Source organism: Pelobates fuscus, chromosome 5 (assembly GCF_036172605.1).
Source record: "Pelobates fuscus isolate aPelFus1 chromosome 5, aPelFus1.pri, whole genome shotgun sequence".
NCBI lineage: Eukaryota > Metazoa > Chordata > Amphibia > Anura > Pelobatidae > Pelobates > Pelobates fuscus.
Window position 1 is genome coordinate 192,195,876 of NC_086321.1, and position 23,109 is coordinate 192,218,984.

At 40.2% G+C, this 23,109-nt stretch overlaps 1 protein-coding gene across 2 annotated transcripts in view; it reads right to left on the reverse strand.

The window, feature by feature from the left end:
* The window catches only part of CARMIL3 (capping protein regulator and myosin 1 linker 3), a 99,738-nt gene extending 77,217 nt beyond the window's left edge, over positions 1-22,521 (reverse strand). Inside the window, exons 1-4 of one of the 2 annotated variants that reach the window (XM_063454867.1) lie at positions 21,732-22,521; positions 21,433-21,519; positions 20,862-20,959; positions 800-850 (exon numbers count right to left, since the gene is read on the reverse strand). In XM_063454867.1, the coding sequence (XP_063310937.1) occupies positions 800-850; positions 20,862-20,959; positions 21,433-21,472 (189 nt within the window). In that variant the 5' untranslated portion in view covers positions 21,473-21,519; positions 21,732-22,521. Of the gene's footprint in view, positions 1-799; positions 851-20,861; positions 20,960-21,432 lie in introns of both variants that reach the window. The other variant, XM_063454868.1, reaches the window with a different exon arrangement.
* Between the last annotated feature and the right edge of the window lie 588 nt (positions 22,522-23,109).

A 23,109-nucleotide genomic window follows, 5' to 3' on the forward strand; every position in this document is an offset into this window, starting at 1 on the left:
TCTCCTCCATATTTAACTGAGAGAAATAGTAGGGAATAGCTATTGTGAAATATTAGATGAATACTTTTCAGGTACATACAAATAATGCAATGAAGGATCTATGTCTGTAGTTTACTGGGATATTTGGGTGGGCTCACTTTATCTCTTGTCCTTTTCTACTTTTTAGTATTTGTAGAGATTCATATACACAATGTAATATTTTCAGTTATATCTAAACTTATAAAGGATTTGTGCTCTTACACATTTTAATGTTGCGATTCCTTTCTAGAGCTCCCATTTTCATATGATGTTTTGTGTTATTACATAGACATTACGTTCAAAATATTGTCTAAAACCTGGAACTTGGAATGCAAATCACGTCAGTGACTAGAAAATGCACAGAAGAAGATTAAATAGTGTCTGTCATTTGCGTGCAAAAAAAAAAAAAAGAGTAGTCTGACTGGAACAATAGTACCTGAATTTCACAGATATTTGTAAATTTTCTTTATGCATTTTTACCTAAACTGAATTGAATTGACGTATTGTTGTTCTTTAATTGTCTGTGATCAATAGTATAAAATTGGCAGCTAAACTATAAAAAAGGCTATTGTTTCCATTATATTTGTCAATTATACCTACCTTCTGGAAAACTGCATTCATGTGTCTGTTCTATTCACACTTTACATTAATGTAATTTGAATTTTAAAGATACAGAATAAATTTGAATAGGGAATCAGAATGAAGTATGATTATATATTTTTTTCTAAAATATAAGTGTACTTTGTGCTCAAGGCATATGAACAGTTGACAATCTACTCACCTTTGCCGGTAGCTTGATGTAGAAGATGTAGAATCTCCAGCATGTTGTAACCTTAGAGACACAGAAAGGAATGAACATTTTACTTAAAGCATTCAGAATGCCACTAGTTCATTTGTGATAGACAGGGCCAGACTAAGAGCCCATTGGGCCTGGTGCTGACAATTATGATGGGCCTAATTACAGAATCTTATCGACTAAAAACACTAAAACCATCATACCTCCAAGCATCATGTATCTGATGGAGATGGTGTTGGAGGGAAACTCAAAGGATGAAGCTATAAGAAAACACATACACTATGCTAATCTCTCTCTAATTTATGCTTTCATCTTTCAAGTAAATCCATACCCCCTAACAGCAGTGTCCAGTGAAGTCAATGGGCATGGTGGTGGGCCACTGATGCGAACCACGTGACCAGAACTGAGAAAAGGGGCGAACATGCCCAAAAAAGGGGACATGTCTGTCCAAAGAATTGGAAGGCCAGCCTTGCATCAGTGTCCCTATGTATCACAGTGTCAGTGTCCCCATGTCGCCCAGTCTCCTAGTCTCACTGGGAGACATGGGGACACAGACATTTGGGGACACTGGGAGAAATGGGGACACAGACACTAGGGACACAGAGAATGGGGACACAGACACTGGGAGACATGGGGACACAGACATTTGGGGACACTGGGAGCCATGGGTACACTGAGACACTAGGGACACTGAGAGACATGGGGACACAGATACTGGGAGCCATGGGGACACTGAGACACTAGGGACACTGGCTGGGAGACATGGGGACATTGTGAGACATGGAGACACTGTGTCCCTAGTGTCTTCGTGTCCGAAAGTGCCTCCCAATTTCCCTATGTCTCCCAGTGTCCCCAGGTCTCCCAGTGTTCCCTAGTGTCTCAGTGTCCCCTAGTGTCTCAGTGTCCCCATGTCTCCCTGCTGCCTTCCCCCTCATCCCTCACTTCCCTGAGCTGAAGTCTGTCTCTGCAGGCTGGGAGCTGCTGTCTGAACTCTCTGTGCTGTGTAGCTCCTCCCCCGCGGATCAGTGAGTAGAGAGAGGCAGGGAGGGATATGCTGTAACTTCCTATCCCTGCCTCTCTCCACACACAGTGACCCCTACTGGCTGGTACTGGTTTTACAGAGTAATCTCCGTTTATACTGAGAAAAATATCTGCATTTGTATTGCCGGTATTACTGTAATACCAGCACGGCCAGGCAGCCTCAAATACCGGCTGTGCTGGTAAAATACCAGTCAGGTGGCAAACCTAAGAGTAGTGTGTAAAAAAAAAAAAAAAAAAAAGGCTTTTCAATTTATTTTTTATTTTTTAAATGGGCCTATTCCATGGGTCTGGGCCTGGAGCTACAGCTCCATCAGCCCCTATGTTAATCCGGCCCTGGTGATAGACTCATGCCAGATGGGGCATATACCTACTATCTCGTAAAAAAAAAAAAAAAAAAAAAAAAACTATAAAAGGTGCACTCATCCTGCACAATAATCCATGAAAATATACGGGAAAAAAAAGTTAAAGTAGTACTCTGGACACCATCACATCTTTAATGCATTTAATAGCGCCTAGCCTCAGTAATATGCTGTAAATCTTGCATGATCTAATATGCCGTAAATCTTGCATGATCAAATCTTAATTAACCCCTTAAGGACACATGACATGTCTGACACGTCGTGATTCCCTTTTATTCCAGAAGTTTGGTCCTTAAGGGGTTAAAGAATAAAGAACAAAAAAAAATACATTCTGCACCTTAAGCCTGCCTCCTTTTCCACATCTCCTTTGTTCTACGTAACAGGTGTATGTATAGCTCAGTTGCTGAGAGACCACTGACTAAGTCAAACTGCTGGGTGTCAAGCAGCCTGCATTAGTAGAAGAGGTCACACAGGGAAACCTGCCTCAAGAATATCACTACAACATAGCATTACAATTGTAAAGATGATTCAGGAACTCGGTCAATATGTCCCACCGGTGTTCTATTGAACCAGTATATATACGAAGACTTTATGTATATTGATGCTATATACATCTTTGGTAGGCTATATTGATGGTTCAATGACTATTCTTACTAAAAAAAAAAAAACTCAGGAATAGCAAAAAGTAAACAAACTCTTCATCTCACTTGCAAATACTAAAAAATATTCTAAACATTAAAGGGACACTTCACTGCCCAGATACAAAATAAATAAAAATCACTGTTGAGTAGATATATCCCAAATGAAAACTTGCATGTATTTAATGTTGCATATTTCATTGGAGTTATATCTAAAAACTGCTTGCAGAGGACACCCTCTTCACCCATAAAGCTTTTCAGCAAGCTAAAGTGCTTTAGGTGTCTGGAGTGTCTCTTTAAGTTAGATGTCTGGTCACATAAAGACTACTTTGTCTTCAATGCCTGATATTCTCTGGCCCAAGGAGGAGCTAGAGTCAGCTCTATTACCTGTGTCAGGGAGGAGGGTATTGTGGGAAATCTTTCTTTGACAAAGGAAATAGAGCTGACTTTAGCTCCTCCTTGTGCCACAGAATGTCAGGCATAGGGAAAATACATAAGACAAAGTAGTCCTTACTTTGTCTTATGTTTTAAGGAAAACTAGATCACAAATAAAGTAAAGAAGAACATATTCTGAGAGAGGAAGAGAAGAGGAAACAATAGGAGAAAGGTAAGTTCGGCATGACAGTGTCGCTTTAAGAACGTTATTTTACCAACTCATATAACACTTGAGCACTATTCATTGGCTGAGAGCTGTCTGCTGATACAGCATATATTATGTAAATATGACACAGTGTTCACAACATGGATAATGTAAATATAGCACTGTCCACAATGTAAATGGTATCAATATGGCACAATGTGGATCATGTAAATATGGCACACTGTACACTGTGTAGATCATAGAAATATGTCAGGATGTACAAAGCATCTAATTCCAACAGGGTTAGTCACTAAAGTGAGAATTCAAGGTGGATTCAAAGTGAATTTCAAATATAAAGGAACATTATAGTGTTAAGAACACAAAGCTGGAAATAGGAACCCTCTGCCTACTCCCTCACGAACCGACCCTAAGTGATGTAAAGGGTTAAACCGATGGGGGGAACCTAATGCGCATGTACGGCGAGCGCCAGACGCGCATTAGGTCTTCCCCATATTAAAGCATTGACTAAATGCTTTTCTATGGGATTTTTCAACATGGTGAACGTTGTGACAAACTCCCCTTTTCAAGTGAGTTTGCCACGAGTTCCTGGAGGAGCCTGCTTGCCAGCCTCATGCCCACAGACTATGGACCTTGTAAAATGCGATGTAAAAGTCTCACTTCGTGTATTTGGACTATATGGTTCGGTAACCGAACAGCCGCACAAACCAGGAGACCACCCTGGAGCTTTTTAAAGGGACACTATAGTCACCAGTGCAACTACATGTATTCCTGACCCTATAGTGTTAACAGGACCATCTAGCCCCCCTGGGCCCCTCATGCCTCTTAAATATAGTAAAAAATCTTACTGTATTCAAGCCAGAAGCTGTATCTCTGCATGCTGTTTGCCTAAAAAAAAAAAGTCTGCTGACATCATCAGAAGTTGTAGCCTGATCCAATCACAATGCTTCCCCATAGGATTGGCTGAGACTGACAAGGAGGCAGATCAGGGGCATGATTCAAACACAGCCCTGGCCAATCAGCATCTCCTCATAGAGATTAATTGAATCAATGAATGTCTATGAGGAAAGTTCAGTGTCTGCATGCAGAGGGAGGAGACACAGTGCTGCCCTGTGCTCTGCTGACAGCAGATCTGAGTGGATTGAGGAGTTTTATGCCTCAATCAACTCGGAAGTCCCTCTGGTGGTATTCTGAGTGACTGCAACTGGAGGTGTTCCTAGCTTTCAATGTAAACACTGTATTTTCTCAGAAAATACAGTGTTTACATGAGAAAGGCTGCAGGGAGCTATAGTTCTCACCTGAACAACCTCATTAAGCTGAAGTTGTTCAGGTGACTATAGTGTCCCTTTAAGCCTCACTGATACTTTGTAGCAATTTCCACCGCAGTGTTCGTCTGGGTGGTCGCAATTCCTATGGACGAGCACAAGGTGGCGGCCATTTTGTTCGCATGAACACAGGCAGTGGTGTTTGGTCGTCGAGTTCATGGAACTATTTTCGGATACTAAAACTCCCGAACACCGCTGGACTTCCATGATTGCCTGTATTCGGCTTTATAACACTTAGGGAGACACTGTTCAGTGGAAACGTTCCCACGAACATGGTGAACAAGCTCCAGGGTAAGACTATTGACTATGTTCGGTAGTTTGTTCGTTTTTAAACTACCGAACTAGAGTGACCACAAGCCCTGATTCTCTGAAACTGTTTTGGGCATGGGACCATGCGTGCGGTCGGTCAAACAAATGACTTCCAGGAAATTCCTGAAGCCCTGAACTGATCTAGGTGATTTTTGGATATATTGGTCAGCAAAATCAAGGCTATCAGGGGATCTAACTTTTGTGGGGGTTTTATGTATTATTAGGGTACTTTGGGGGTGTTTGGGGGAAAAAGTATGGTTTTTCTGTGCTTGGAGATAATTGGATTAGATTAGTACAGTTCCTGATCCAATTCTCTCCCAGGCACAGAGGAGGGATTATCTGATTTTGTATGGGAGTGTCCTGGACCTAAAATGTAATGTAATCGTGTGTATGTTTTTACTGTAGTCTACTCTCAGGTCCAGGGGGAAGTGCCCCTTGCATGGGGACCTGCATATAAGGCCAGTTGTGGCTGCCATTAAACGTATTCCAGCTTGTACTCTAGAACTATGTGTCATCTGGTTACTGGAAGGGGAAAGGGCTAATCACTGTTCCAGTGTGCAGGATTCAATGGGGAAAGTCCTTAAAAGGACTAGAGCTCCCAGGACTGAGTCATCCAGTGCCTGGGGGTGTCTAGAGCGAATTCCCCATTCGGCTCCAGGAGGGAGCGGTTCCAGGACCACAGTGAAGCCACGTCGACTGAGGGCTAGAGTGCTGAGGTTTGTCCCCTGTTCCAGCTAGGAAGTGGTCATTGGTGGTGGTACCCAGCCAGGGGTACAGGTAGCTCCGATACAGACATCCTCATGCTTTGCTTTGCATAAGGACATCCAGGTCGTTTCATGGAGTCAAACGCTGTAAAACTGCAGGAAGCGCCTCTAGTGACTGTCTGATAGACAGCCACTAGAGGCAGTCTTAGTATTGCAATGTAAACATTGCAGTTTCTCTAAATGTTTTCTATTGCAGGGTTAAGGGAACACGAACACTGCACCGAGACCACTTCAATGAGATGAAGTGGTCTGGGTGCCTATAATGTTCCTTTAACCCCTTAAGGACCAAACATCTGGAATAAAAGGGAATCATGACATGTCACACATATCATGTGTCCTTAACCCCTTAAGGACCAAACTTCTGGAATAAAAGGGAATCATGACATGTCACACATGTCATGTGTCCTTAAGGGGTTAAGGGGTTAAAGTCAAAATAGCCAAACTGGAAATTTTCTCTAATTCAGTCATGCTTTCAGTTTGGCTACTCTGGACTGAAATTTAAAATTCTGTTTGAATTTACTTCGAATTCTCATTTTAGTGAATAATCCTGCAGTTTTCTAAACTTCTAATAAAAATGAAGTGTATGATCTCTAACAACCACTATAAAACCAAACAACTCAAGTGCACTACACAAGTACCACTTGAATAACATTTTAGGTTTGTGACCATTTAATGACAAACACTGATAGGTTTATTAGTAAATAGCTCTGGTCTACGGTTTTAAAAGCCAAGAAATCACTATGGAGACCGATATAATATTGCTGCTCATTGCTCTGAACTGCTCTTATATATAACCCATAGGCGTTCTACATGTCACATGTAGTTAAAATCCCATTATAGCGCCTAGAGCAAATACTGTAAAAGGAGGAATGCAGCCTGCAGGGCAGGGAACAAACCACTAACAGCATAGTACTGTGTACATGTCATGGGTTATTTAAATGTACCATGTTCACAACAATGTACATGTAAGTACACACAAAAACTATAGGGCAAGATTTTTGAGGAGCTTATGTTAGAACATAATGTGGAAATATTACTTTGCTGGAACCAAAGTAAATACATGGAATAATTTTCCATTACAAGTGATACATGTTAATCAATGGAAAGACTGGCTAGCATGTACTTAAAAAAAAAAAACACTGTAGGAACTATAACCATTTCAGCTCACTGAATTATAGTGTCACCGTGCCACCATTTCAAGCAGTCTAACTTTAAATACATTTCCTGGCCACACAGAGCCCAGCCCCCCATGGCGGTATGGCTAAGGCAAAGCCCACACATGATTTTATGAGCAGAGAAATATGCATACTACTATACATAAATAAAATATGGTCATCCCGGGACTTTCATTCGGACTGGATAATAATGTTGCCTAAAGCGGTGGAGCTACACCTCCGATAGCGAAGCGACAGCGAAGGGATTTAACTCTGTATGTGCAGCATTTATTGCTGCATGTTTTCATTGGGGATATATCTAAAAACAGCTTGCAAAAACTGCACATCTGCTGTCTGCAGCCTTAGCAAGCTCTCCCCTTCTTGCTGAGTCAAGTCTCTCTGTGGCTGTCCAATCACAGACTTTCCAATGCAGCCCAATAAGAAATCTTTGTAAGGCAGGTACTCTGGGCAATTGCCTGCATTGTGAGTTGGCTCCACTGAGCTAACCAAACCAGGAAGTAACAGGAGCAATTGTCAGATTCACACCCTGATAGATATAACAATGTTGATGTATAAATGACCATTCCTATTGAAAACTGAACTTTTTATAAAATGAAAAAAAAAACCATACTCTTCACACATAAAACACCGTAGCAAGCTAAAGTGTTTAGGTGTTTGGAGTGTTCCCTTAAATCACATTATTTATGCATCCCTAGCCACACCTCATTTACAAGTCTGTTAATTGCCTGCTAATGCGAACATAAAGCATTACCCCCTGCCAGCAACCTCACGTGTAAAATAAGACCGAGGAAACTATCGAAACCAGCAAAGATAATTCCCAGGAAGAAAGAATTCTTCACAGCCTGGGAAGTGTCTTGGGACACTTTGTAGCACAACATTAATGTATTTGTTTCATATACACAAGATACAACGCACTTCAATGTTGACAGATTTTATTCGTTTTTTTATAAAAACACCTAATCTATGCAAAAATAATGGGGGTTTAGTTACATTATATGATAATACATTGCATAAGCCTGCCACAACGTCAATGTACCCCATCTTTGGCTTTCCTAGGGCTATATATGCTAATTTTGGCATTTGTACAGTGCTTTGTCGTAGTTTCCTTATTGGTTATCCAAGACCATGTTTCATTTATTCATTCTGTTGTATTCTGACTCTGGCTTGTACCTTGGCTTTTCTGACTTATGTATTCCTTGATCTTTGGTTTGTCTTACCGTTTACGTACACGCTGTTTCTCTGACCATGGGTTGTTCCGTACTACTCTATTTATTAACGTTAAATCTGGCCATTCTAACGTCTGGTAATACTTTTTAGGGTTTCTTGTTATAATTTATTTAGTTAACTTAAGTTGTGCGAGTTGGGTATTAGTTTATCCTGACAGCAGGATTATGTAATATGAGCCACATCCACAATCTGCTAATGATACATCCCACAGAGAGGTTTGTCTTGCCATGGATCCTCTTCCTTTTCTGCATCCTTCACCTGTTGTTGTTTCAGGCACATAATAGTTCACCTTTGAGAGCCATCTTCATGAGGAACCTGTGGATGCTCTGAGTTTTATCCAGACACCTTGACACTCATCAAACCCCAACCTCCTTTCTTCCAGTTGGTGTACTGTCTCTGGATGTTGGATTTTATGTGGAAGCATCCATTCATCATGAGTAGTTTCTTGATATCCATGATGTCCAGCTTTTGTCTTGGCCAGGTTTTTATTCCAGGTTGGTACTTGATGACTGGTAGGGTGTATGTGCTGGTTGTATGGATCTTGTACTTGCCATTGAGCTGGAACTTTAGGACCTATCTGACTCTCTGGAGGTACCTGTATCTTTCTATCCTCCTTGCCTCCACCTCATGGATGCTGTGTGTTTGTGGTATTCAAAGGTACTTGTAGCAGTTCTTTATGTCTCCTTTCTGGCATTCAGGCACTTCTCATTTCTTGCAACTCTTTTAGTTCTCTTTTAGTTCTGATCATCTTCCATCTTTTTGCTATCATCAACCCACACTTATCTAGTCCAAACAATATTTTTATGTCCATGCTGTATACCCTGGTTGGGTGGATCAGTGACTCTCACTCTCAGCATACAGGTTGATGTTGTATATGTAGAGGAGGTGGCTGATGGTAGCTCCACTCTTGAATCTGTATACACTCTTTGTTATGATCTGGCTGATGGGGTTGAGGCCTATGCAGAACAGCATCAGAGAAAGCACATCACCTTTTCATAAGCCACATTTGATGTTCATTTTTGTAATTGTCCTGGGTTTGACTTCTAAAGTTCTCTGCTTTCCCATTAAATTCTTGGTTAAGGCTCTCAGTGTCTTGTTGACCTTATATCTTGGTCCTTAGCCCTTGTATCTTGTTGGCCAAGCATTCCTGTATCCATGTGTGTGAAACTGTGTCATACATAGGCTTTTTTGTAGTCAATCCAGACCGTGCGTAGATTGATCTGTCTGGTTTTGGAAACCTTCTGGCCAGCCCAATGCTTTTCAATTGCTGTGCAGAAATATTTTAAGCTAATGCTTCTGTGAGAACTCCTCACTTCTGCATTTGACTAGTAAGGAAGGGAGCCCTTCTAAAAATGACAAAAGGTGTTACCAAGGGAAAGGGGGATATTAAATGATCAGTTTTCTTGAAATCAGCATTTTATAAAAGTTTATAAAATAAAGCAAAGTGCACAGCCATTTAACCTTTAAGGCACTTAAGCAAGATGGAATTGCTTTAGGGGACTGGAATCTTCCATTCAGACTAGCTGGAGTTGAAATCATTTTCCGCAATTCAATTTAGTAAGTAAGCAGTGCAGCCAGAAACAAATAGTCTCCACCCATAGCAAAACTACTCCATAGGCAGATCACAACACCATAACTTATTCAGTATATGTCACTATGTTTTATCAGGAGTAAATGGCCTGTTTTCATTTTTTTTAAATTCAGTGTTGGGTCAGTACAAATAGATTTGGAGGAAACTCAATTCCTCTGGTTATGAAAAAAAAATACACACCCAAAAACCCAAACCACCAACCATTCACTTCATTGACACCTGCATCCACTCCTAAAAAACACAATATTGCCTCCTTACCCTACAGCATTAGGGATTAGGGTTGATAAAACCGAAAATATGCGTCAGTCTTCATGTGTCATTGTAAGCCAATATAAGTGTTAGTAGTCCGTATGTGCCCAAATGATTATCTGGTCACAGATACAGTTGTGTTTGGCTTTCTGGAAAAGTTTGAATGTGTTGGAAACTTGTGTTAGCCTAGGATATTCCAGATAAGAGATTTATGTCAGAATCCTGGTTATACCTCTCATGATTAGACTGCAGGTGTTCTTGTCTGCAACAAGGCAGCATGTATTCCCTTATTTGTCAGTGTTGAGGAAGCTGGCAAGCTGGTGGGGAGCAGTACATGCCTGCGCTGTGTGCTCCTGCAAGCCCGATTAGTAAAGTTCTGGCATTTTGCAGGTGTCGTGGAGCTCCTGTACTCCAATTGAGTACCTCCACCAAAGTAGCACTTTACCTGGAGAAAGTTAGTAGAAGTGACTATAGCACTGTCCCCAAACTTTAAGGGATGAACCAGCGTAATTTATTGTCACAACTCCCACTTATTTATACCAACATTCCCAACAGAAACAATCTAATCCTACCTATGCGCTTCAGTGTCTGGGACATAACTCGATCAAAGACAGGATCATTTAATTAAATACCAGACAACAGAGTGCTTTACAATAGTACCCCCAAAATGTAGTGTTCCACACAAGTAACATTACCATATCCTACATCCCTGGATAGTGCTAGCCAAAAAGCCTAAAATGTCCAAAAAGCGCCCAGATCAGAGGTGCCCAGCCCAAGCAATTTTCATTTAACATTTGACTGGGCCGCAGCTAACCTACAATACAACGTAGGATTTGAGGCTGCAGTTGAGTAGGTACCAGTCAAGAATAGTAAGTCCCTGGCGTTCTTGCTCCCCCTAGTTCTCGGTATTGTTCAATGGCTCATCACCTTTGCTACCTCCCCTCAAATTAGCACTCTGCTGGGTGTCTGTGTAGCTGGGAAGTGCGTGATGGAAATTTTACTGAGCAGCGACCCCGATCCTATCTCACCTAGAGTTCTAGCCTTTCGACTATGGTTTGTGCTGGTGGGCTGCCCGGTTGTCCTTGCTATGCCTGCAATATCTCAGGACTGGAATCAGAGTACTCTGCTGTACTGGAGGTGCTGTTATAGCTGGGAAAGCAAATCGTTATTGTGAGTTCTTTTGGGTGAAGTTTTGTTAGAGTCCTGTACCGGTTGTCAATGTGACCAAACCAGGCTCCATCACAGCAGTCATGTGCCGTTACTTCAGTGATGAAGCTAGCTGATACTCACAGCAAAGTGAAGCAGTTTCCACTGAGAGCCATGCAACAGATGGGTGGGAAGAGAGCGTATATTATGTTTGTTTCTAGCTGTGCAGGTGTATGGGAGTGTGGAAATAGGTATTTTTACGTAAGGATTTGAGTACAGATTTTTGTGTTCCTGTAAGTCTAGATTTATGCATGCACAATTGTCTGTAAGTATGGATCTTTAGGGCCTATGGGAGATGGGTAAGATGACTTTGAAAGCCCGTATTTAAAAAATAAATATTGCAAGCAGTTATCCTATCTTAACAATCCTCCCCCCACCCACCCCCTCTCCAAGGAAGTAGTTATTTTTTTTTGAATCACTAAACTTCTAGCAATAGCCCTTTGGCAGTACTTCATGTAATAGTGAGGGATCCCATGACAAAGCAAACACTAAAATCCAATTACATCTATGGGTATGTATGGCTTGTCACAGTTATATAATACCATTTAAACACTGCTTTATGTATTTTACTGGATGGAAAGAAAAACTGTGATTTTTGTCATTGGCATAAAAACATAATCTCCATTATGTGATAAACAAATCTAATATGCATGCCATATTATACTATATGTTTTTATTTACTTACTTAACCTTTGTGTGCTAGATTGTAACCCATTACAGCTGGAAGATAATGCAGATAAATTCACTTACACTTGGTTTGTGGTTTCAGTATTTAAATATTCCTGGTACTAACAACTGTAATTATCCTTAGCAAGAATTATTTATAAATCTATCATCAAATCCTATCAAAAGATGCTATTGAAAGTTCTTTTTTTTTCCTTCTTGTCAAAAAGTTAAATCCTCCTACACGCCATCATGTTATCCACAATCTACTCACTCACACAAATAATACAATTTTCTTCAGCCCATTTCATATCATGTCTACTGTATTCTTTTATCTTCAAGTTATCAAATTTTATTACATTTTTCTCCATATTATTTCACCTGAGTACACTCCAAGATCAGGTACACTGGTTACTGAGTAATCTTTCCATATACATGGCCAACCAGTCAAACAGGGAACATAACACACAAATAGAAACTAGGGCACTTCTAAAACAAAATCACTTTAAACGGTGTAAATTATTTCTATGAATGCTTGGACTCTTAAAATTTAAAATGAATTTTATAAAATTGTGTTTTTTACTTATCTCTGTTTATGTATTTTGGGTAAACGTTGATCATAGCAGCAGCAGCTCAAACAAATTCATAAAACAGTTATAATTATTAGGGATCGACCGATTATATAATCGTCTGATATTCTGCATTTTCAGCAATATCGGTATTGGCAAGTATAGATACCAATATTGCAGATAATGCAGACCAGGGCCGCCAGCACACTTTTACTTACCTTCCCAGCAGCTCCCTTCAGCTCCCCTGTCTAAATCTCGCGAGTACTGCGGCCATCAGAGCTCTGCCACGGGTTACCATGGAAACGCTCCGTGCGGCACACAGGCCGCGAGAGTTAGACAGGGGAGCTGAAGGGAGCTGCTGGGAAGGTAAGTAAGAGTTTGCGGGGGCCCCTCTGCACAGTCCGTGCCACCGGACCACCAGGGAATGCTATATCCCCTCTCCCTGGCCAGGTAAGAAGCAAGGAGGGGGGGACTAAAACATAATTTTAAAAAATTAAGTTAAAAAAATGTAAATGCCCCATCCATATTACACACTTAACATACCTACACAAACACTCACTGCACAAACACACACAACACAAATATGCACACTCTACATTCATTATATACACACACACAATACACAAACACACTGCATTCATTATATACACAAACACACTGCATTCATTATATACACACACTACACAAACACACTGCATTCATTATATACACAAACACACTGCATTCATTATATACACACACTACACAAACACTCATGGCACAAACACACACTACACAAACACACACACTCGGCATTCACTATACACGCACTCTACATTCATTATATATACACACAATACACAAACACACTGCATTCATTATATACACAAACACACTGCATTCATTATATACACACACTACACAAACACACTGCATTCATTATATACACACACTACACAAACACTCATGGCACAAACACACACTACACAAACACACACACTCGGCATTCACTATACACGCACTCTGCATTCATTATATACAGAGTACACAAACACACTGCATTCACTATACACACACTACACAAACTCACACTCTGCATCCACTACATAAACATACACTGCATCCACTACACACACGCACTGCATTCACTAATCAAATACGCTCACTGCATCCACTACACACACATATATTCTTGAAAACATAAAAAAATTCTGACTGGCATGTATATTTTCTGCATTTACCTTAATAAAAAAAAAGATTTCCAAAAAAAGAGAAAAATAATAAACATGTTCAGTTAACGGTAGATTTGTGTGGAAATAGTTTATTTTTTTAAAATGGTAAATGTACAGAATATCGGTACGTTATCGGCTATCGTCCTGAAAGTTCACAAATTATCGGTATCGGCTCTAAAAAAAAAACAATATCAGTCAATCCCTACTAATTATTAATTATCTTGTTGTCACCAACTGAAAAATAAGCTTCCATTAAATATTTTTTTTTAAATGTAATGGTGCTATAATCACCAGAGCGTTAATATTGAACACATATAATATTGTAATATTTCTACTTTTGGATATGTTTTCCATGTAAGGGAAATAACAAACAAAAATATTGTATAGTGTAGAATGTCACAGTCTAAATTGTGAAACAAGGAAATTATAAAACCACTTGCAAATGTGTATATTTACTGGGACTCTCAGTCCCTTGACTTCTTTCTGATGGACCTCTGGACGTTCTGGAGTCCCAGGCTCAACAAACAACAGTTAAAGAGATAACTAAAGTACTCTGATTTTTTTCAAATTTTTGTAGTGCAATGACAGATACATTATGAATATAGACATACTTATAAGAACAATAAAACAGGTATCAGAGAAAAGCAAGACACAAGCCAAGAACAACTGCAATCTTTTAAATAATACATTGCTAAACAATAACTGCAGTTATTAGGAATAAATATTGGTAAGGATCCACCAGATCCTTGTGTTAGCCTCATGTTAGTGGTAGGCTAACATGAAGCTAACACAACTGAAATTAAAATATCTTAGAGCTAGGCATCATACAGTAAAACGAGATACAAATTGACTGTACTATGGCAGTCACCTATAGCAGAATTAATTGTGATGAGCCAATGCCACATTTAGGCCACACCTGGAAGCTGGTTCCATATCCAGCTCTCCAAGCCCAGGCTTAAATACGAGCCGGTAACAGAAGACCACTAAACCCTCCATATCCTGTGGCAGGGTTAAAGTCCTGTGGGACTGCCACTGCACAGATAGTCCTCCGGGGTTGTGGACAGCTGATGGAAACAACATTCATCTTGGCTCAATGCCCATATTGAGAGTGATAAGCTGGGATTTCGCCGATGCTCGCCACTGCAGCAGACAAGATGAGTTGGGATTCTCTTTCATGAGACGCCTGCCTATGGACCTGGTACCAGTAGTTTCAGGCCAGGATATCGTCCGTTTCTCCTTTCCATGGAACACACCAGACATTCCAATACATGTCTGTATTATAAAGCGTCTCCATCATGCTTTTTTCCTGTCAATTGTCCTTTCCTTATGCCCTTTGTCTCTTAATGATTATACTCCCATCCTTGCCAGTTGTCTTTATTTATATTTATTATCATTGCTTCCTTGTGTTGGATCCCTATACCTACTCATCTCCATTTTGTACTGCAGTAATTCTTTATGATATTAGAAGTATATACTGCCTCTGATAATCTATGTATTTCATGAGTTTGTTGTACTGATGATATTATAGGCGCACAGATTAACTGTATTTTCCCCTTTTGAATATATTATGTATACAGGGTTTGACTTCTCTTATTTTGGATAATATTTTAATATAATAATTAACTATACCAATTTGAGTGCCATATCCTATTTATTGATTTAGAAATTTGGAGGTTGGATTGTAGGGTGACCTTGATACCGGCACCAATATCCCTATTGAGTGCCATCATCATAAATATTGTTTTTATAATCACCTTTAGTTGACTTCCATTTAAAGAGTCACTCAAGGTACATTTTATCATAACTCCTATTGTTTTTTTTTCACTCAATAGAAGAGAATGGACTGTGATAGAGCATCATGCAGATAATCATCCTGATTTTTTTTTTGTGTGGAATATAGCCAGATGCGTCATTATTCCATCCCCTTGCCTCTTACTTGTGTAAACAGTAAAACAGATGATTCCCTTCGTTTTTTCCATCCAAGTGAATGAAAGACGCTTACACATACAAAAATCCGCAACTTGCTGCATCTCACATTCAGTAAAAAAGAGATGTACTGTATATACTCGAGTATAAGTCGACCCGAATATAAGCCGAGGCCTCTAATTTTACCCCCAAAAACTGGGAAAACGTATTGACTTGAGTATAAGCCTCGGGTGGGAAATGCAGCAGCTACTGGTAAATTTCTAAATAAAATGAGATCCCAATAAAATTACATTAATTGAATATTTATTTACAGTGTGTGTATATAATGAATGCAGTGTGTGTGTGTAGTGTGTATATAATGAATGCAGTGTGTGTGTGTAGTGTGTGTATATAATGAATGCAGTGTGTGTGTGTGTGTGTAGTGTGTATATAATGAATGCAGTGTGTGTGTATATAATGAATGCAGTGTGTATATAATGAATGCAGTGTGTGTATATAATGCAGAGTGTGTGTGTATATGATGCAGTGTGGGTGTATATGATGCAGAGTGTGTTTTTGTGCAGTGTATGTAAACTGGGTGGGGGGAGGGCATTTTCATTTTAATATTGTTAATATTTTTTTTTTATTATTATTTTTATTATTTTAATATATCCCGGCATATTTTTTTATATATATTTTTGTCTCCCCCTCCCTGCTTGATACCTGGCCAGGGAGGGGGACTATATTATTCCCTGGTGGTCTAGTGGCATGGGCTGTGCAGGAGGGGGGCTGGGAGCAAGCTCTTACTTACATGTGCAGCTGCTCCGTTCAGATCCCTTCTCCTCCATTCCGGTCAGCTCACTGTGTAAATCTTGCGTTATGCGTGCCGCGCGGAGCGTTGCCACAGTAATCCGTGGCAACGCACTGACGGCCGCGGGTCTCGTGAGATTTACACAGTGAGCTGACCGGAACGGAGGAGAAGGGAGCTGAACGCAGCGGCTGCACATGTAAGTAAGAGCTTGCTTCGGCCCCCAACAGGAATGCCGGGCTTGTAATGAGCCTGGCGGTACTGGTCTGTATTATGGCATTGTAAGTTGCCATAATACAGACATTGACTCGAGTATAAGCCGAGGGGGGCTTTTTCAGCACAAAAAAATGTGCCGAAAAACTTGGCTTATACTCGAGTATATACGGGTATATGTAAGCCAGTCCATTCATTTCCTCAAATAATACATGAGCTAAGTATACACAAGTTTTCAGCACATTTAGTTATGTGAGAAATTATTGTGCGCATGTGATATCATATTCTCGCGTGTGTTTAGCAAACCTTTTATCTATTTGGATAAAAGCATAGGGATTGAGCAAATGTCAGTGAAGACTTTGCCGCAAAAGAAAGACATATTTAACATAAGTTTTATGTATATATATATATATATATATCCAATAATAACTATAATATAGTAAGTGCTGTGGAATATATTAATGCTGTATAAATGAAAATAATTAGAATTTTTATTATATATAAATTCAAAAGAATTCCCCGTTTGACTGTCTGTTTGAGGCTGTTTATTGCACACTGTGATAACCTCTTCATCTGCACTTCATCACATATAGAACATGCTATTTCTCCTCACACCCATATCATAATACTGTATCTATTCATATGTCCTGTAATGTACTTCATCCATTTTCTCTGGTTTGATGTGATCTCACTTTATTTTCACTACCCCCACATCAAAGATTTCACTTCTGTTCCAATCAAATCATTAAAATATTCTCTTTTTCTTATCTCCCTTTTGAAATTCCTTTCCTGCTCAGTTTCCTTCAACCTACATATAACACAACAGTTTGTCCAATATTAATGTGTTCACTTGATTCATCTTTCACCCCCTTATGTGAGTAGTTCTATCAGTAGTCTACAGATAAAAGCTGCAAAGATTTAAAAGGATGGAGTGTGACCTCATGCAACCTGTAAAACTCTTCTCTCCAAATTATGCCGTCCAAATATTTTACCCCTTCAGCTCTCTCTTGCAACTCATACCGTTAAAAGAGTCACGCATTGTTTAGCCTATTTTGTCAACGGTTTTAATATTAACCTATTTACTGGAAATTTCTCAAAACACAAACATGCCTAGCATGAATCTTCTCAAAAAAAATATATTTTTAATGTTGATAATTTTCTTCCTTAAGTGTCTTAAAGAAACACTGCAATCTGTATCTTGAAGTATATACACTACCTTCGTGATATGGCTCTGAAGTATATATCTCCATATATATATATAGTTGAAGAAAAAAGGGTGCACTCTCCAGGTCTTTTTAATGTGGTTTATTCAAATTATTGCATGCATTTTGTCCTGATTGACGTTTTGACCCCAGTGGGTCTTCTTGAAGAAGCATTTACATAGTGTGCAAAGTCAGCTTTACCGTAACTAATTTCATTGTCAGACAGTCCACACAAGTTTTGTCCCCCTACATCCCTCTTAAGTTTCCATACTCAAGCAAGAGCATATTTTTTTTTTTGGGGGGGGGGGGGGGCTATTCCATGGGCATGGGCCTGGAGCTGCAGCTCCATCAGCCCCTATCTTAATATATCAGCCCCTATCTTAATATACACCGGCATATTATTTTATATATTTTTTTGTTTCCCCCTCCCTGCTTGTTACCAGGCCAGGGAGGGGGGCTATATTATTCCCTGGTGGTCTAGTGTATAGGTGTGTACTCTATAGGCTATATAGCCTATAAATAACTGGCCCAAAGTTTGCAGACTTAGTGTCAACTTTTAGGGTGACGTAACCCTATGTAACAGAAGTACAGATTATAAGAGGAAATAAAAATTTCAAGAGAGAATTTATTTGGTCTAGAAACAAATAAAAACGAAATAAAACACTTTTGAAGCAAACAGCATGCAGAGCTACAGCTTCAGGCTTGAATACAGTAAGATTTTGCTATATTTATGGAGGCATGAGGGGCCCAGGGGAGCTAGATGGTGGTTTTAACACTATAGGGTCAGGAATACATGTTTGTGTTCCTGACCCTATAGTGATCCTTTAACCCCTTAAGGACACATGACATGTGTGACATGTCATGATTCCCTTTTATTCCAGAAGTTTGGTCCTTAAGGGGTTAAGTAACTTGTTGAAGTATTGCACTAAACACAGATCTGTACACTTGTTGCACTTTAAAGGTATATAGTGCTCCACTGTTTTTTATTGAGAGTATACAAAATGACATTTTAGTACTTTGCTAGCCTCAAAGTACATTAGTTGGCCTGTTCGAGCAGAATTAATGACAGTTGCAGCATTGAGTGGCTTACTACTACTTGTGTCTTCACATGAGTTCACACCTCACCACTACAATAAGATAAAAAGGGGCCTCAAATGGAACAGAAAAAGAAAGAGATGCAGAGAGGAAAAAGAGGCCTAAAAGAGTAAGCAGAGACTGAAATTAAAGTGATATTGAAGAGAAGTTGGATTTAAGAAGGAATGTGTCATGCGAAAAAAATAAGGATCTAAACAGCAAGTCAGTGTGTCTGAGAATCAAACTGAGCATGTGGCGTACTGGAATTTCAGGAGAACTGGGGATTAAGGAAGATTTGATGCTGCTAAAAACAGGACTTCTGCAAAGAAAATGGAGGCATTGGAAACAGGTGGATGAACTATAGAGAAGAGTATTTGAGAAGAAAACAGGAAGGGTCTATGATGGAAAAGATCTAATGAGAATTAGTTTCTGACAAAACAAATCTGAATTTGGGAACTACAGATAGATGGTAAAGAGGTCAAGGGAAGGGGAAATCTGATAATCTATAAGGGGTTGAGAAGGAGAGTGGAGTATCTAAGAAAGAAAAGGTGTTTGAGAAGGATAATGGGGAATATGAGATGGAAAGAGTGGTCAGAATAGGACAATGTGGTGTCTGAGATGGAAAAAGACCCCCCCCCCCCCCCCAAAAAAAAAAAAAAGTGTGGCTATAAAGGAAGGAACAGGTGTTATTGAAACAATAACATAATGGAGGAAATTGATATTTAAAGGTTAATATTGATAAATATGGTGTTTGGGAAAAGATGAGATTGACGAGGTGGCTGAAACTGATAGGAGGGGCCCACGCCATCGAAATTCAGAGGCAATGCAGAGCAAAGAAAACATAGCAGTTAGACACCAACCTATGCAGACCTATACAGAGGGAACTGTGCCCCTTCATGGGCCGGTAAGGGAAAGCGAAAATCTTCTTCATCTGCCCAGTACACATACTGCACGGGCTTCTGGTCTCAACCTTCGTCTGGTAATATCACTGATAGTATCAGGTTACCATGGCAATGCTCTAACGCTATGAGAGAGCTGGAACTCACAACAAGAAAATACAAGGTCTCCAACTGCCAAAGGTGCAAACCAGAAGAGCTCGCTACTGGACCACCATGGATCTAGATTCCCCTCTCCTTGGCCCAAGGTAACAAGATGGAATGGGGGACACACTGCAGCTGTCTTAACAATAAGCTATTTCTTCGGCTGATAGCATGCAGGGCGTCAAGGTACCACAGCAGAGCAATTCCACCCTTGAGAATTGGCAATGGGAAGGGGGATGTTGAGATTTAAAAAAAATCAGTTTGCCCATATTTGATGAGCAGAGGGAACCAGAATACATGCCTGCAGCCAAGGAAATCTAACAATTATGTCAAATAAGCAAATTAATCATTGTTAAAATGGCACCTGTCTCTCTGTTTATGGTTAACACTCTAGTTTATTTATAAACCACTGAAGACAACTTTTATGAGAGTTGGTAGAACCCTTTCTTCCATATCTCAGTAGCATATGTTGTCCAACTTTGTCATCACAGAAGACTATATTACATGTGTGATAATTACATTGTGGACCTAACGATACTACTCACATGGGCCCACATAAGTCACATAGGCCACTCGAGGTAAAATTGGATACATTTACCGACTCAGCTATATTCCCAATTTGGCTTATTTATATGTAAACAATATCTGGCAAATTCAGTTTTTAATTCACTGTTGTATGTATATTTTAATGTGCTAATAATATTATATATGTGTGATCTGCTATGCCTTGACTCTTATGCATTCTAAAAGTGAAAAAGACATTGGAATAGCCAAAAGGAAGGAGAGACAAATGTAATCTTTTTCAGAAGCAGGAAGTTATGTAGGGGAGAAAAGAAAATATGTTGCGGCAAATATAGAATAGTTGTAAAAATGTACTCACCAGGATTCTGTCTTCCAATTTTCGAGGTCTGGTCTCCAGTTGGACCCTCTGGAGACGAAATTCACCACCTGCCCGACAAAGCAACTGCCTAATGCTGTCTGTGGATGAAACATTGGGCAAATGGGTGTCTTTTCTAGTTACTTTCAATTACAATTAAAACTGTTATTGGCAAGGTGAATTCAGCACATTGACTCTTCTCACTGAGGAACAGGAAATCAGTACAAAACAAGTAACATGGCTCTCACTGATTATATTATCATTATTGATATCACGACACAAAGCATCTTTCAATGGCATCTCGTGAGAGACCCAGATGAGCAAATATAAATAAATATGTTCTATACCTGAGAGTCACAGTATGTAACAGCATAAGGATACACTAGTATTAATACACTGTTCCCTCCACCACTCCACTCCAGTACAGAGTATAATACCAACAAAAATGGGTGTAAATACACAACGACCTATTTTTAAGGATTATTTACATTTATAAACAATAGCAGGCCTGCTTATAGGATAGATATAGGATGGATAGAGCTAGATAGCCTCTCACATAGCAGTGCACACTCACCTTGCAGCGCTCTGCAGGGCTCAGCACACAGTTGGTTCATGGTTGCTGCATTTCTCGCTCTGTCATTAGATCAGCTGCACAAAGCTCCTGTGAACAGAATGTTGGGATTTATATAGATATATAAATATACACAAAGTGCGGGCACCTCACTGCATGTATACACCCATCCACAGGGAGAGGAGAAATGCCCGTGTGTGAGCAGTGTGCGTATTGCCTTTCCCAGAGGACAGGATGGAATGTAAAGCCCGAGCACACTGCAGTCCGGGTCTGAGAGTATGGCTATACGCAGTGCTGCTGACCTCTCTGCCGGGCGTTACATGTCACTGGAAGGCTGGGCTGTCTCTGGCTTGCAGGCTGTGCCTCTTTGGATGGTACTGAATTGATGGTGTGTGAAGCAGAGAGACAGGGGGGAGTGCGTGTGTGTGAGACAGAGGGATGGAGAGAGGAGGGAGTGCTGTGACTGGATGTGCTAGAATGAGACACACGGTGGAGAAAGAGAGTGTTGTGCTTGGATGTGCTAGAATAAGACACGCAGAGGGGAGAGGGAGTGCTATGCCTGGATGTGCTAGAATGAGACACACAGTGAAGACATAAAGTGCTGTGCCTGGATGTGCTAGAAGGAAACACGCAGAGGGGAGAGCGTGCTGTGCTTGGGTGTGGTGGAATACGAGACAGAGCTAAGGAGAGTATGTCCTGTGCCTGGTTGTTTTACTTTGAGTAAACAAATAGGGAGAGAGCTGTGCCTGGTTGTGTTAGAATGAGAGACACACAGATAAAGAGAGTGCTGTGCCTGGATGTATTGGAATAAGAGACTCGGATGAAGAGAGTGCTGTGCCTGGTTGTTTTACATTGAGTAAACAAATAGGGAGAGAGCTGTGCCTGGTTGTGTTAGAATGAGAGACACACAGATAAAGAGAGTGCTGTGCCTGAATGTATTGGAATAAGAGACTCGGATAAAGAGAGTGCTGTGCCTGGATGTGTTAGAATGAGAGACTCAGATAAAGAGAGTGCTGTGCCTGGATGTATTAGAATGAGACAGACAGAGTAGGTGTGATTCTAGGTGACTGGGTGTGAGAAGATCTGGTTGTGTGTGAGACACACACAGAAGGTGGCTCTAGTGGTGTTTGTGAGGCAGTGTGAAGGTGTGTTTATGAATGTTATGGTGCTGATATACTTGTGAGAGGAATACTGTGTGGGGAGGGTTACTACACTGTCCCATTTAACCCTTTGCTGCAGAGTGTTTGCCATGATTTATACAGACATAGAGATTCCACCAAACCCTTTTCCCAAACAAATTACAAAAGCTCAATAACCATAAATAAGCACAGGAAGGGGTTTCCCATCAACAAGAGTAAAGGTCTCTCCAGTATTTTATACAGAGATTTCTAAGTGGAAATATATCATGGGAATGTTGCCTATTTTTAGGCCAAGCATAGTGAAGAAGACACAGTTCACCTCCAGCTCTGATTGCAGGACAAGGTGCTGTGAATACATAGTAATCCTGCTACTTTGGCAGTGTTACCTGCCAACAATACAAACTGACAAAGAGGGACCCTTTCATTTTAGGGTTGTGAGTGTGGGTGTGGCCTGGGCTGCTCTGAGAAATTACTTCCTAATAACAATTTGTGTAAATAAAATGTAATTTTGAAGAAGAATGTATCGTTATGTACACAGACT